General features: G+C 38.7%; 1 protein-coding gene across 2 annotated transcripts in view; it reads left to right on the forward strand.

Moving 5' to 3' along the window:
* LOC137297076 (uncharacterized) overlaps nucleotides 1-12,925 on the forward strand; it is a 49,745-nt gene that overhangs the window by 10,282 nt on the left and 26,538 nt on the right. For both annotated transcript variants that reach the window (XM_067829049.1, XM_067829047.1), the window contains exons 2-10: nucleotides 1,183-1,454; nucleotides 1,613-1,664; nucleotides 2,052-2,188; nucleotides 3,898-4,000; nucleotides 4,600-4,615; nucleotides 5,877-5,905; nucleotides 6,294-6,418; nucleotides 11,020-11,146; nucleotides 12,027-12,045. In XM_067829049.1, coding sequence (XP_067685150.1) covers nucleotides 1,213-1,454; nucleotides 1,613-1,664; nucleotides 2,052-2,188; nucleotides 3,898-4,000; nucleotides 4,600-4,615; nucleotides 5,877-5,905; nucleotides 6,294-6,418; nucleotides 11,020-11,146; nucleotides 12,027-12,045 — 850 coding nt within the window. In that variant the 5' untranslated portion in view covers nucleotides 1,183-1,212. The remainder of the gene's footprint in view (nucleotides 1-1,182; nucleotides 1,455-1,612; nucleotides 1,665-2,051; nucleotides 2,189-3,897; nucleotides 4,001-4,599; nucleotides 4,616-5,876; nucleotides 5,906-6,293; nucleotides 6,419-11,019; nucleotides 11,147-12,026; nucleotides 12,046-12,925) is intronic.

The following is a 12,925-nucleotide window of genomic DNA, read 5'->3' on the forward strand; positions in this document are numbered from 1 at the left end:
ATCTAATCGCCTGTACAACATGTCCATACTTTATGAAAGACAACTTTATCTTAAAACAATTCATTATCGTTGCATGTATGGTGTCTGTTCCACCCGTACCCCCCATCCAATCAAAAGCCAAAACTACAAACTGACATGCATACCTGACCCCAAATATACATTCAATAAACTAAAACAGGTATAAAAAACAATCAGTGAACTTGTTTCAGTGATGGAATATTACACCGGGGAAGGTGGAAATATTCTATGTGGGAAAAAGGAGGGTACGGGCGGAACTCTTTCCAACACTCCATCTTATACTAGCTACTGTGTGAAAACATGGATGTCTAAAAATATTTACCCCATACATGATACAGGCCTATTCATCTAGTGAATCTGACTGCTCAACACTTTTTCAACAAACACCTTAGTCATAGTTGGGGACTAATGCACTTTGCGTGCTGTTTTCAGATTCTCCTCTTATGCATTGCTTTTTAACTTCAACATATGTCATGTTTGGGATTTCACTTTCTCAGTAAAGTACAAGTTCTAGTACTTTTTTGGTTGAGTCCCATCCGGGATTCGAACCAGCACCCTCAGAGTCAGGCACCTAATTGCCAGCACACAAAGTCAGCCGCCTAACCCGCTCAGCCACCGCAACTTCCAAATGAAAGTAGGACATCTGGTAGTCTAGACTGTGTACTTTGTGTACCCCTCTGATAAGTGTGAACTGGCACGGCTCCCACAGCCGAAAGCTATGATTACACAATGCCATTTAGAAAGTGGTCAAATGCAACATATGTCATATTTGGGATTTCACTTTCTGAGTGGGTATAACTGCCATTCAGTTGACATTGTGAGACTCAGTTATGTCATCTGCTAGTGCTACATACAAGATATGTTTGTGATATGTTATTCTCTTCAATGTTCAGGGTTTTTATTGATGTTACCTATAGCATGACAGTTCAGAACTGTTTGAGAGCAGTATAGATAAGTATGTTTATAACAAGCCTTGGATTGCCATCTTGACTCTGAGTTTTTCACTTAGTTGTTTTCGACCTTTGTTTCAGTGTCAGCAATTTATTCTCATTTGTGCTAATCATTTTAATGTAAAACAATGTTTCCTACAACAAGGTATATTGATACACTCACAATGATCTTTTTATAATGTTTATGAAAGGATGAAGTGTTGAATCTTTTCAGACACCCAATGATATATGACACTGCATTGCCATGTCACGCAATCGAGGCTATCCCCAAGGTCAGTGGCCAGGAGGTGGTGATGAAGAAAGTTCATGGGCACCTGGAAACACTGATGAACAGTATAACCAGATTGAGACAGATCCCCTCGTCATGGCGCCAGTGTCCCAAGGCATGCCATGTGGTGGTGGTGAGGCCTTTAAACGGCCAGCACCGTATTCAGGGGAAGATTTTATGGATGTTCCTGATGCCAAGAGATCACATTTTGATACAGGGTAGGTGTTATCTTTCATTGTTCTTTCTTGTTGAAGATACTGTTGTATTTTGAAACTATGGTATTGATGTTTGTGATGTTTATTACTGTCAAGCTATTGCCAAATATGTTACATCGTTGTCAAGGCAATGTCATCTTTAATCTTGATGTTTGTTGTAGAGGTTTGCCTGTTGGGGGCCAAGGTCAGGATACTGAGTGGATGTATGGCACGGTGAGTTCTTGTGTTTAGCAGATGGTTTCTTTCCTGAGTGGTTTAACCTTCTTTTGTGTTGCATATATTGCTAAAAGTGACATGAAAGGACACATGCTCTGCATTTTTATGCTGTTAGTGATTCCTCCTATTTCTACATTATTTGTTTCTTATATTTTACATGCCATTCTTGCCCACATACCAGTAGATGCAGAAACCCATGAAGATGCAGGTTAGAATTGGTCTTGCTGACCTTGTAACTCTATCCCAACTGCGTCGGTACTCAATGTGCTGATCATTGATCATGGAATATTGCTGAGTGTGGCATTAAACAACAAACAAACAAACAAACAATCCTTCCACCCATTCATCTATTCATCCATCTTTCTATTCGTTCATTTGTTGCAGATTGATGCTGCTGATAGGTCAAGGACATATTTTGTCTTCAACCTGATGTTGAAGACGACAACATCTGACCTGTTTAAGTACTTTATCAAGTTTGGGGACCTGGCGAAGTGTGAAGTATTCACTAACCATGAAGGAACGTAAGTATAAAGAGGGTGAAAATCTGTGAAACAGTAACAGAGTGCTTCCTTGCCTTTTACTGGCCATTTTCCAGTTTCACAAGGTGAAAAATATTTTGCTAGGGATCTGATTTTGAATATTTTGCAAGAATGACAATTCAAACTGCTAATAAATGAAAACCTATATAGATATAATAAACACCTGTTATTGCTATCTTGCAAAATCAGTTGGTTTTGTAGATTCTGATGGCAAAGATGCGGACCACTGGCATGCAGGCTGGTGGTTAATTTGGACATGACCTACATGAAATGACAAGACTTGGCTTGTATTGAGGCTGTGGAAAAAGCTAGGGGTTAATTGTTAAATCATCATGCTGAAGACCTGAATTAGAAGCCTGTTTCTGATTATCCTAACCATGATGATGCTGGAATATTGCTAAAAGCACCTTGAAATCAATCAATCACTCACTCACTCACTCACTCACTCACTCACTCACTCACTCACTCACTCACTCACTCACTCACTCACTCACTCACTCACTCTGTATTATTTTCCTGTACTTCAACGATTAACAACCATAACAATTTTAGTGGCTTGCTAGGTATATACACCTTAACGCCGACTAACTAACTAACTAACTAACTAACTAACTAACTAACTAACTAACTAACTAACTAACTAACTAACTAACTAACTAACTAACTAACTAACATATGCTAAGCTGAGATGGTGGGAGGGCCCATTCAGTTATATCGCAGTCTGATTCCCCACATGGGTACAATATGTGAAGCCCATTTCATATGTCCAGTGCCTTGGTATTGCTGGAAATTTGCTTGTACTCTTGTACTCTCCCTTCAGTTCAACCCAATGAACTGTAAAACCCCAGTTAGGCCCCTCTTGTCCATTAGCTACTCCCCTGTGACTCCTGAGAATCTTGATGCATGTACCACTGCCTTTTCATGTGACCACCCATCTCTCATTATTCTCTGTCTTTTCTTTAGAATTTTTCTTCACATCTATTTTTTCACCATGGGGAAATCGGAGTCATCTTCTAAGAAAGCTAATGAAAGAAGATACTTTTGTACATCATACCCATTCACTACTTGTTCAACTGCATTTTTGTAATGTTCTTTGGATCACACGTGTGAGCAGAGTTAACACCTTGATGACAAAGCTTTTAGACACTACTTGAAGGTTGGTTCTGGGATTTTTGCCCGTGGTCTGTTAAGAAAGCTATGAAAATGAAAGATCGCCCAATCGAGAAGACCCACCATTTGGCACAAGGGCTTCTTTTGCAGAGTGGCATTGGCTGTTGCGGTTGCGTCCTTTTACCCTTTGATGAGGGTTGCAGCATAAATCCTCATTAGTCAGGAGTGCCCATCTCCGAGGGAGTTTTCTTCTTAGTACACTAAGGGGTTCATCACAAGCATAGCAGTTATGTAATCTTGCGATTTGTAACAGGCCTCACTTTGGCATCACTACCTACAGTTGTCTACAGTTACTTGGCAACTACTGAATGCACTGGAGGGAGGGAGAAACAACAAGATGTTAAACAAAGGAAGATTAGGAAGATATTAAAATTATACAGTTTTCAAAATCTGTATCTTGGCATATTTTTATCATGTGGCAAGAAAAATATATTTTTTTGTAAATGCTGATTTGAGATCTTAGCAGACTGCAGATTGGTAAGAGCAGTTGTACGAAACTAACATCTAACATTGCAATGCAGGACCACAGGAACGGGCATCGTGCAGTATGTCAATGAAGAGGATGCTATGGCTGCTTTCGATGCTCGACCACACTTCATCCATAAGAAGCGGGTTATCCTTTCGGTGAGCTCAAAGATACTTGTTTACATGTATATGCTATCAAACACATGCAGCGTTTTTTCTCCCTTAATTAGACCCCAGTACTTCTAGCTCTACTACTTAGTAGATATGATCAAGAACAAGTCCCACCCCCCCAGTCCTCCAAGCCTGTCACCCTGTGTGTTTTGGTTTACAATGGGTCTCCAGTCCCACATGCTTGTCTTGTAACCTCTGCTGGTTGTAAGGGGTAAGAGGCAAGTTACATCAGACTGTTGGTAGATTTGTACAATGTTTTTCGCTCTTTAGGGTGTCAGTCTTGTACAGGGTCACTCAGGCAGTTCATTACAGGACAAGATGCCAAGATGTGACAGTGACATTAGCCAATGTGTTGTTATGAAAGGATTACTGTTTTTCCTTTTGTGAAAACTGAAATTGGGACAGTGGGGTAGCCTAGTGGTTAAAGTGTTCGCTTGTACCCCAGATACTAGGGTTTGATTTGAGTACAATGGGTGAAGCCCATTCCTGGTTTTACCCTAGTGTGATATTGACTGAATATTGCTAAGCGCATTCAATATCTTACTCAGAACTAAAATTCTAATTACAATCTTTGTTTCTTATTCCAGAAAGATCGAGAATATGGTAAGTTGTCCGATAAATCTAGAGAAAAATACATGAGTATATGAGAACTTTTCTAGCTTAGCTTTTCTAGTCAAATGTAGTATTGCTTTTTTTTAATTTCTGCTTTCTTGTAATTATGTATTATTTTTTTTATTGTTCCCCACAGCTGTGTATTCAGCAGCGTCCATGTGTGCATACATCTGAATACTTGTTAACATGATATCCAATGTTGTATCCAATGTTTCCAAATTTGGTGACAGCCTACAGTGGGGGAGTACGCAGACACAAGCAGATTTTGCTGACCTTGACCTGATTTTCATGCTCACCACACCACGACTCACTTTTCAAACTCTTGGTAATCTGATATCTCATAAAACATTGCACCCAGTGTCTTCAGTTTTGTCAACTATAGAAATAGTATCCATCTATCCAAACATCCATGTTTCTGTTTCAACAAAGAGGATAGAAATAATTTGTGTCAGAGCATTGCCCTTTCATTCCATATGTGAGTAATAAGTATTGTTTAATAAACTGGAAATAAATATTTGCAGCATGTTTTAGTCAATTTTCAGTTTTACGCCCTGGGCTTAAATTGAGAAAGAATGTCACTCAATTTAAATATGAACAAGTGTTTGCCATTAATATGGCAGTGTCCCTGCTGATAAAAAAGAATGAAATATTCACTCATATTCAGTACTTGGTCCTACACAAGATACTTAAAATGACTATTGTCTGCATAATCACCCAATATAGTCTTAACACCTTAAAAAATGCTGTATCATCTGAACCAATAAATTGTTGAATATATATTCTTGAAATTATAGGTCAATCCTGTTGTGAAGTAGTGCTTTTGGGTTATTTTTAGAATTTTTTTCGAAATTACCAAATCATATTGTCAATCATACTGACGTTGCTGCATGTGGTCATATCCCAACTGTGTGTATCAATGCTCATGATGTTGATCACTGGACTGTCTGATCCAGACTTAAGTATTTTCAGACTTCTGTATTGTAGTTAGAAAATTGCAGAGAGTGATGGTGGACAACAAGCGAAACAAACAAAACATTGATTGGTCCAGTGTGTCATGTAACCATGGAAAAGTAAGGTGCAGCATTTACAGATAGAGTCTCTTGATACAACACAAGTTGATGGGCATTCGATAAAGGAAACAATTTCATGAACAAAATAATATGGGGCATGGTTTCTTTGAAATGTGCAGTCCTTGTTGAGGGTTCAAATACTGTGTACAAGTGAATTACTTGACAATACCTTTCTGTTTCAGATCCCAAAACAAATCCAGATGTTAAATGGGTATGTATTTCTATGAAACAATGATGGTATATATTTTTCTTGTACATCAAATACTAATTGCTATCCCAATCACTGAAACAGTTAAAGGGCCTGTGGGTCAGGTGTTTGGATTATCTGATTGGTGTCAGGTTCGTTTTGTTAGAACCATAACAATGGTCATGTTTCAGCACAGTAGAAATTTCACTGACAGTTTCAGCTTCTGCCAGTATCATGCTTAGATGCTTGGTTTGGCTGAAATACTGTCCAGTCTCAGTAAATCCTGATCTCTCTGTAATAATATTCATTCTTTTATGTAGCGCCTAGTATCCATCTGACTAGTTGCTTACTGGATGTTGTAATCAAGATTATGCTTTTGTAAAATGTCCATGAACATTTTTCTCTGTTGTAGGCCTTAGAAAAGTTCAAGTTGTATGTAGCTGACATACCTCTAAATGTGTCGGAAGAGGACCTGTGCGAGTATTTCTCCCAGTGGGGATGTATATCCTTCTGTGATGTTGCAGAAAATGCAAAGAGGTAAGACGGCTCATTATTAAGGAGGTTGCATATCAAATATCAAAATATCAAGAAATTGCTAAATTTTGTATTATTTTGTTGGAAAATGTCTCCAGAATCAAATTGTGTTGTGCAAATAGCATGTCACCATGGTATCTGTGTGATAAGTGGTACCATCTGTAATATGTCAGAATAGGTCTTCAGCAACCCATGCTTGCCATAAAAGGCGACTGCTTGTCACAAGTGGCGACGAATGGGATCGGGTGGTCAGGCTTGCTGACTTGGTTGACAGATGTCATTGGTTCCCAATTGCGCAGATAGATGCTTATGTTGTTGATCACTGGATTGTCTGGTCCAGACTCGATTATTTACAGACCACCGCCGTACAGCTGGAACATTGCTGCATTCACTCACTCACTCACTCACTCACTCACTCACTCACTCACTCACTCACTCACTCACTCACTGTCAGTAAAAGTAATCTTAAAAGTAAGTTGTTTACTTTTATTATTCAGTATGTGTTTCTTCATAAAGGTATTTCAGTATTCAAATGAAAGGAAGCAGGAAAATCAGTTTTCAGGACAATATGTAGTAATTGACACATTAATCATTTTCTTAAAAAAAATTAGGAATTTATAAAAGAAAATTGATTTATCAAGGAGAAATAATAACAAGAATTGTTTATGAAATGAATTTTTATATAGTAAATTCACACTAGGTAAATATGCAAAAACAAAAAAATGTGTTATCAGAGGTTGTCAACATGATCTCCAAATGTCATGAAGTATGATTAGAAGCCAGAAATAACTGTGTAAAATAAATATCTGCTCCTACTATCACATACCGTCGCATACAGTGTGTACACAATATAAGTTATCACATCGTGTCAAGGGAAATACGGGGTTTTATCAGTCCCAAGTAAGGTTGTATTCCCCTTACGATACAACGTTACGAGGGAGATAAAACCCTGTATTTCCCGAGGCACTATGTGATAATGCATTTATCTAGCTGAATGTTTTCACTAAATCAAAACAAAACAACACGCATCGAATCGACTTGCTGCCATGTTGACATAAACCACTGTATCCACCCTCTGGATATTTTTTATACACACTGAGTGCTGGATTTTAAAAAAAGGCATCTCCAGGAACCATATTTATTGTAAAAGACCACTTACAAGTTCCAGAAATGAGACAAGATGACATGGTTCCATGGAGGCCAACTGGTAAGGTTTTGGCAGACTAATTTCTCCGAGAGTAATTTTGTATTATTTTAAAGTTATGCAATTTACATTCTTTTTCAGATGACCTCATCCTTGATGTAGTTTTAAGTTTTGAAATGTCTGTTTTAAAATCCTACAACAGCTGTAAATATATTTTCTAATAATATTTTTATTTTTACAAAACAAAAATTGATTTTGCCTTGTTCAACCGCCCTACAGGTTCCCTTAGGCCCCAGACAGTGAAGAGCAGTGCTTCATGTTTCATTCTGTTGTTCTGAGAGTATGACATTGCAGAATTTCATTAAAGATGAGTGAAAATGATGCAAACACTGTATGTCATTCCAGGTGGACCAGTCTGCTTCTGGAGTGACAAACTAAATATCAGTGTTTTTGCTCTTGGATTCTGCCTCCAATACCTTCATCATAATTAGTCTCCCCACCAATACCAGTCACCCTCAGGGTCTTGTCACTGCTTGCCACCCAGCCAGTGTTCAGTGGTTGTTGCTGGTAATTGGCTCAGTCTCCTGCTCTATTATTCTTTTCAACTGGACCTTTTGTCCCAGAATGGAGGGTCCCATCCGAATCCCAGGATTCGTTCTATTGAGGGGTAAATTTTGTAAATAATTACATGCCAAACTTACCTGTCATATGTTTTCAGTAAACCTATCTTAGAATCTTGAAGTTATAATATTGCCACTATTCTAGATCTATACATGTCTGACATTTCATAGTTTTTACTGTCCACCGCTGCAACGTGAAATGGGGGATTATGTTTTCAGCAGCGTCTATACCTCCGCTCCATACGTATGTCCCATTTCTTGTTAATGCAATATCTCATGAACTGTTGTACTCAGTGTCTTCAAATGTGGTGGCTGCCTACAATGGGGGATTACACAGACATACTTGATTTGTTGACCATGACCTTGTCTTCAGGTCAGGTCATGTCAATTTCATTTTTTAACCCAACCATAAAAAAAACATTTTCAGCGGCAACAATTCATTCATACTAAAATATATGTACTTGATGTACTTGATACACATCATATCACACCTTGATATGTTTCAATAACTGGTAAGGTATGAATGTGACGATTGGACCTGAAATTAGGTGTTATTTATAGACATCATTCAGCAAAACTGTCAACAACCTGAGTGATCTGATGTGAGATCTGGAATGGATGCTATTACGAACACTATTGATGGTAAAGCAAAAGATCACTTGCCATTTGCTATGCAGTTCTTATGTGTTGTGTGAATTAATATAATTCATATAATGACTGTTTTGTTCATTCAAAAAAACAAAGGTGATTGTTGACACTCCACGAGTGTTTCAACATTTCATATACCAGTCAAGGGTGCACTTGTGGGGCAGCACCCTCTTGTACAGCGCAATTTGTTCAGAATCTGTTGGCTTTCTCTCCAGCTGTTGATGTGGAAGGCAGCTTTTCTTGTGGTGGTAACATTTGACAGACAAGTTGGTGACATTCATGCAAGGTCAGCGGATCCTGAACTAACAGTCTTAACAGGGAAAGTGTCAGCACTTTACTTGCCTGACTCTTACCATCCTGAGACTGACACCATTTATTATCAACGCCTATTAAACTTCTTGCTGTATATCAGCTTCTATCCTCTGGTTCCTCTCTCGGACATGCTCAAGTCTTAGATGTCTGTAGACTCAAGATCTCCGTAATAATAAGCAGTTAATCTGCTGTTGTGGTGTTGGAAAGGTTGGTTGTGCAGGAAGCAAGCAGACCAGAACTAGGTGGCTTGTCTCTTTCACTTGCATGGGTTGCATACACAAAGGCTGATTTTGCCCACAGGATTGAAAGCTCGGTTGTGGCAGTTGCCTCCTCAAAGGCATATGCTGCAGACCTACCCCTTTGGAGATCTGCTCCACGTTTTTGGGGAGCCAAATGAGCTTGTTCATCAGTCATTTCCAACTCGACAGACACTCAGTGATTACTCACTACATTTGTTGAAATTCTGTCAGTAAGCTTTGCTAGCTGGCCTGGGAAGTTTTTATCGAGTCCCCATACCCCACCCTTTCAAAGCATTGGACAGGCAGTAGGTGGAGGGAGGATGATATTTCAAGTCATATATTTGCCTCTATGCACACTAGCTTGGCATTGTTTGCCCCTGACCCTTAGCCATGCCCACCCCTGATTGACATTGTCGGTCATGTGTCAGAGTAAGTGTTTGCTTCTCTGTTGCCGTTAGATTGTAGAATTCCACTTGCAGTGGGTTTTGTTTTGCCAGACATAATGCTGTTTCCGACTCTATATCTTTGCCCTATATCTTATGCATAAAAGTACCCCACAGAGGACCTCTTCTGAAAAAGAATCAAACAAACATGTACAGGTTACAAATTCTTTGAAGAGAGTCCTCCTGGTGGTAGGGCCACCCCCTGCCTCCCCACATTCTATCTGATTATGTTCAGCATGAAAAGAGAAGTATGAGGTTGACAGTCAGAGTTACCTCCTCTTGCCTTGTGGGGTCCAGAGAGGCCCCGTATGGGTATCAGAACAAAAGGAAAAACAAGTTATTTATTTTGCAAATAGTTTTTAGAAAATATAGTGATAGTTGTTATAACTGGATTTTAGAATGGATTTTTTTTGTGCTTGTAAGTACCCCAAGGAGAACTCTCTTCAAAGAATCAGTAACCTATACAGGTTTGTTTGAATTTTTGACCTTCACAAATTATTTCCATGCTTAAAATAGTGATAGCAATTTGTTATTGCACTGGTAGTGTAAATCATTTTGCCAGGAACTAGTTGCTTGTGCACCAATGTTTCTTACACATTGAATTACTGCCCGGCAGTTATAGTCAGTGATTTAACCCACTCAGCCACTGCAGCCACCCCAAATATGGAAATCCAGCAGCTTCAAGTCTGTCAACTGGTAGTCTCATTCAGATACTTTGAGTACCCCTCTTATTGAATGAATGTAAACTCATTCTTGATAACTAGAAGTACACATTGTGGCCTTCATTAAATTAGTGAGGGTTAGTAGTCCCATGTCGATACCCTGCCTTGTATTTGTTGACCCCCAGAATTAAGGGCAGCTCACAGTGAGTATGCTGTGTCTGAGTGGAGTGTCATGTTGACCTTCACATTCCTCAGATGGCTAGCTACTTAGTCTTACTTGTATTGGCAGTTAACTCTTTCAACACCAGTCAACCAGAGGCATGTACTGCCATGACACCGAATTCCAAGAGACTCTGAGATCATAGATGAAGCCCATGTTTATCAAAGAAAATATCGAACAAACCTGTATGGATTACTGATTCTTTGAAGAGAGACCTCCTTGGGGTACTTAAAAGCATTAAAATGTTCATGCACATCACTATGTAAGTGCTGTTGTCTTGAATGTAATTCCATTTTCACATTCTGATATGTTTCAGGACCAGAAATGCTAAGTATGGCTTTGTTTCATTCGCCAATTATGGAGATGCTGTGAAATGTCTGAACACGACCCACAGTTATGGAAAAAGCACAATTGATGTATTTGTGGCAGCTAACTGCAAGGCTGTGAGTTCCTTTGTTTGATATTTCTGTGTAGTTTTATACCCCAGGGTCTTGGCTGATCAAACTGAAAAAGGGTGCTTGTTAGGATGCTTCAGGAAATTGGGGGCAATGTGTGACAGTGTGTCATCTGTTTCTGTATTTACTTGTACATATAAGCTCTTCGGAACTTGTTGGCCAAGCCATTCATATTTTCATGAATAAATATGTTTAAACAGAAGATGGGGGCACTAATTAGGAAGTGGTCTAAAATCATGCAGAACAGTCAATCAACAGGTATTGCTGTGTGGCCCAAACTTCCCTATTACTGCAACTAAATGCAACTAAATTGGGCAAACTGTTTAGAATTGGGGGAGGGACACCTGGCATGCTGCATATTTGTTAGGGAGGGAAATCTCCTTTTTTCTTTAAGTATTTGTATTTCCCAAAGTATGTGTTGTCATAGTACATTGCCTAAAGCTTCATATAAAGCATTTTTGTCATTAATTTCTTGTCATATTACCATGTGTAAAGCATCGTACAAACCATCCTCATCCTCAATTTGTTAATCACTATAGATTGTATACAGCATCTTGCAAACCGTTTTTATCATTAATTTGTCATCGTCATCAACACAAATCAATTATCATATTGTTCAGGGAGGATACCATAACATATCTGTTGTTCATACAAGTTCCAGATGTACGATCCAGTTTATATCATACTTATGTGGCATCTGCTGTACAGCTTGCAAATAATGTATGGAAGAAGGACCAGAAAACAGGAAGGGGAATCTGATTATTGTCTCTGTACAATATAAATTGTTCACTGTCGACGAGGGGAGCATGGGTTGATGTACCCTCGATGTTTGTTTATATATATACATGATTCTTTTTCTTGATTTCAGCTGAGGGATGTTGTGAAAGGTAGGATTTCTGGAAGACTTGTAAGACTTGTTTAAGGAAAGCTGTAGTGTTTTTAAGAGGACTTGTACAGGGCCTCTTCACATGTGTAGCATGAGTGTCATGAAATTGCCCGTAGTTCATGAGTACAATACATAAGTTTGATCTTGTACTAGACATGAGTAGATTAATAAGAGTACTTATATGGCACCTCATCCACATCACTAAGGGACATGCACATAACATACTGAGTACAATACATAAGTTTGGTCTTGTACCAGACATGAGTAGATTAATAAGAGTACTTATATGGCACCTCATCCACATCACTAAGGGACATGCACATAACATACTGAGTACAATACATAAGTTTGGTCTTGTACCAGACATGAGTAGATTAATAAGAGTACTTATATGGCACCTCATCCACATCACTAAGGGACATGCACATAACATACTGAGTACAATACATAAGTTTGATCTTGTACTAGACATGAGTAGATTAATAACAGTACTTATATGGCACCTCATCCACATCACTAAGGGACATGCACATAACATACTGAGTACAATACATAAGTTTGATCTTGTACTAGACATGAGTAGATTAATAACAGTACTTATATGGCACCTCATCCACATCACTAAGGGACATGCACATAACATACTGAGTACAATACATAAGTTTGATCTTGTACTAGACATGAGTAGATTAATAAGAGTACTTATATGGCACCTCATCCACATCACTAAGGGACATGCACATAACATACTGAGTACAATACATAAGTTTGATCTTGTACTAGACATGAGTAGATTAATAACAGTACTTATATGGCACCTTATCCACATCACTAAGGGACATGCACATAACATACTGAGTACAATACATACGTTTGATCTT

Source organism: Haliotis asinina, chromosome 9 (assembly GCF_037392515.1).
Source record: "Haliotis asinina isolate JCU_RB_2024 chromosome 9, JCU_Hal_asi_v2, whole genome shotgun sequence".
Classification (NCBI taxonomy): Eukaryota; Metazoa; Mollusca; class Gastropoda; order Lepetellida; family Haliotidae; genus Haliotis; species Haliotis asinina.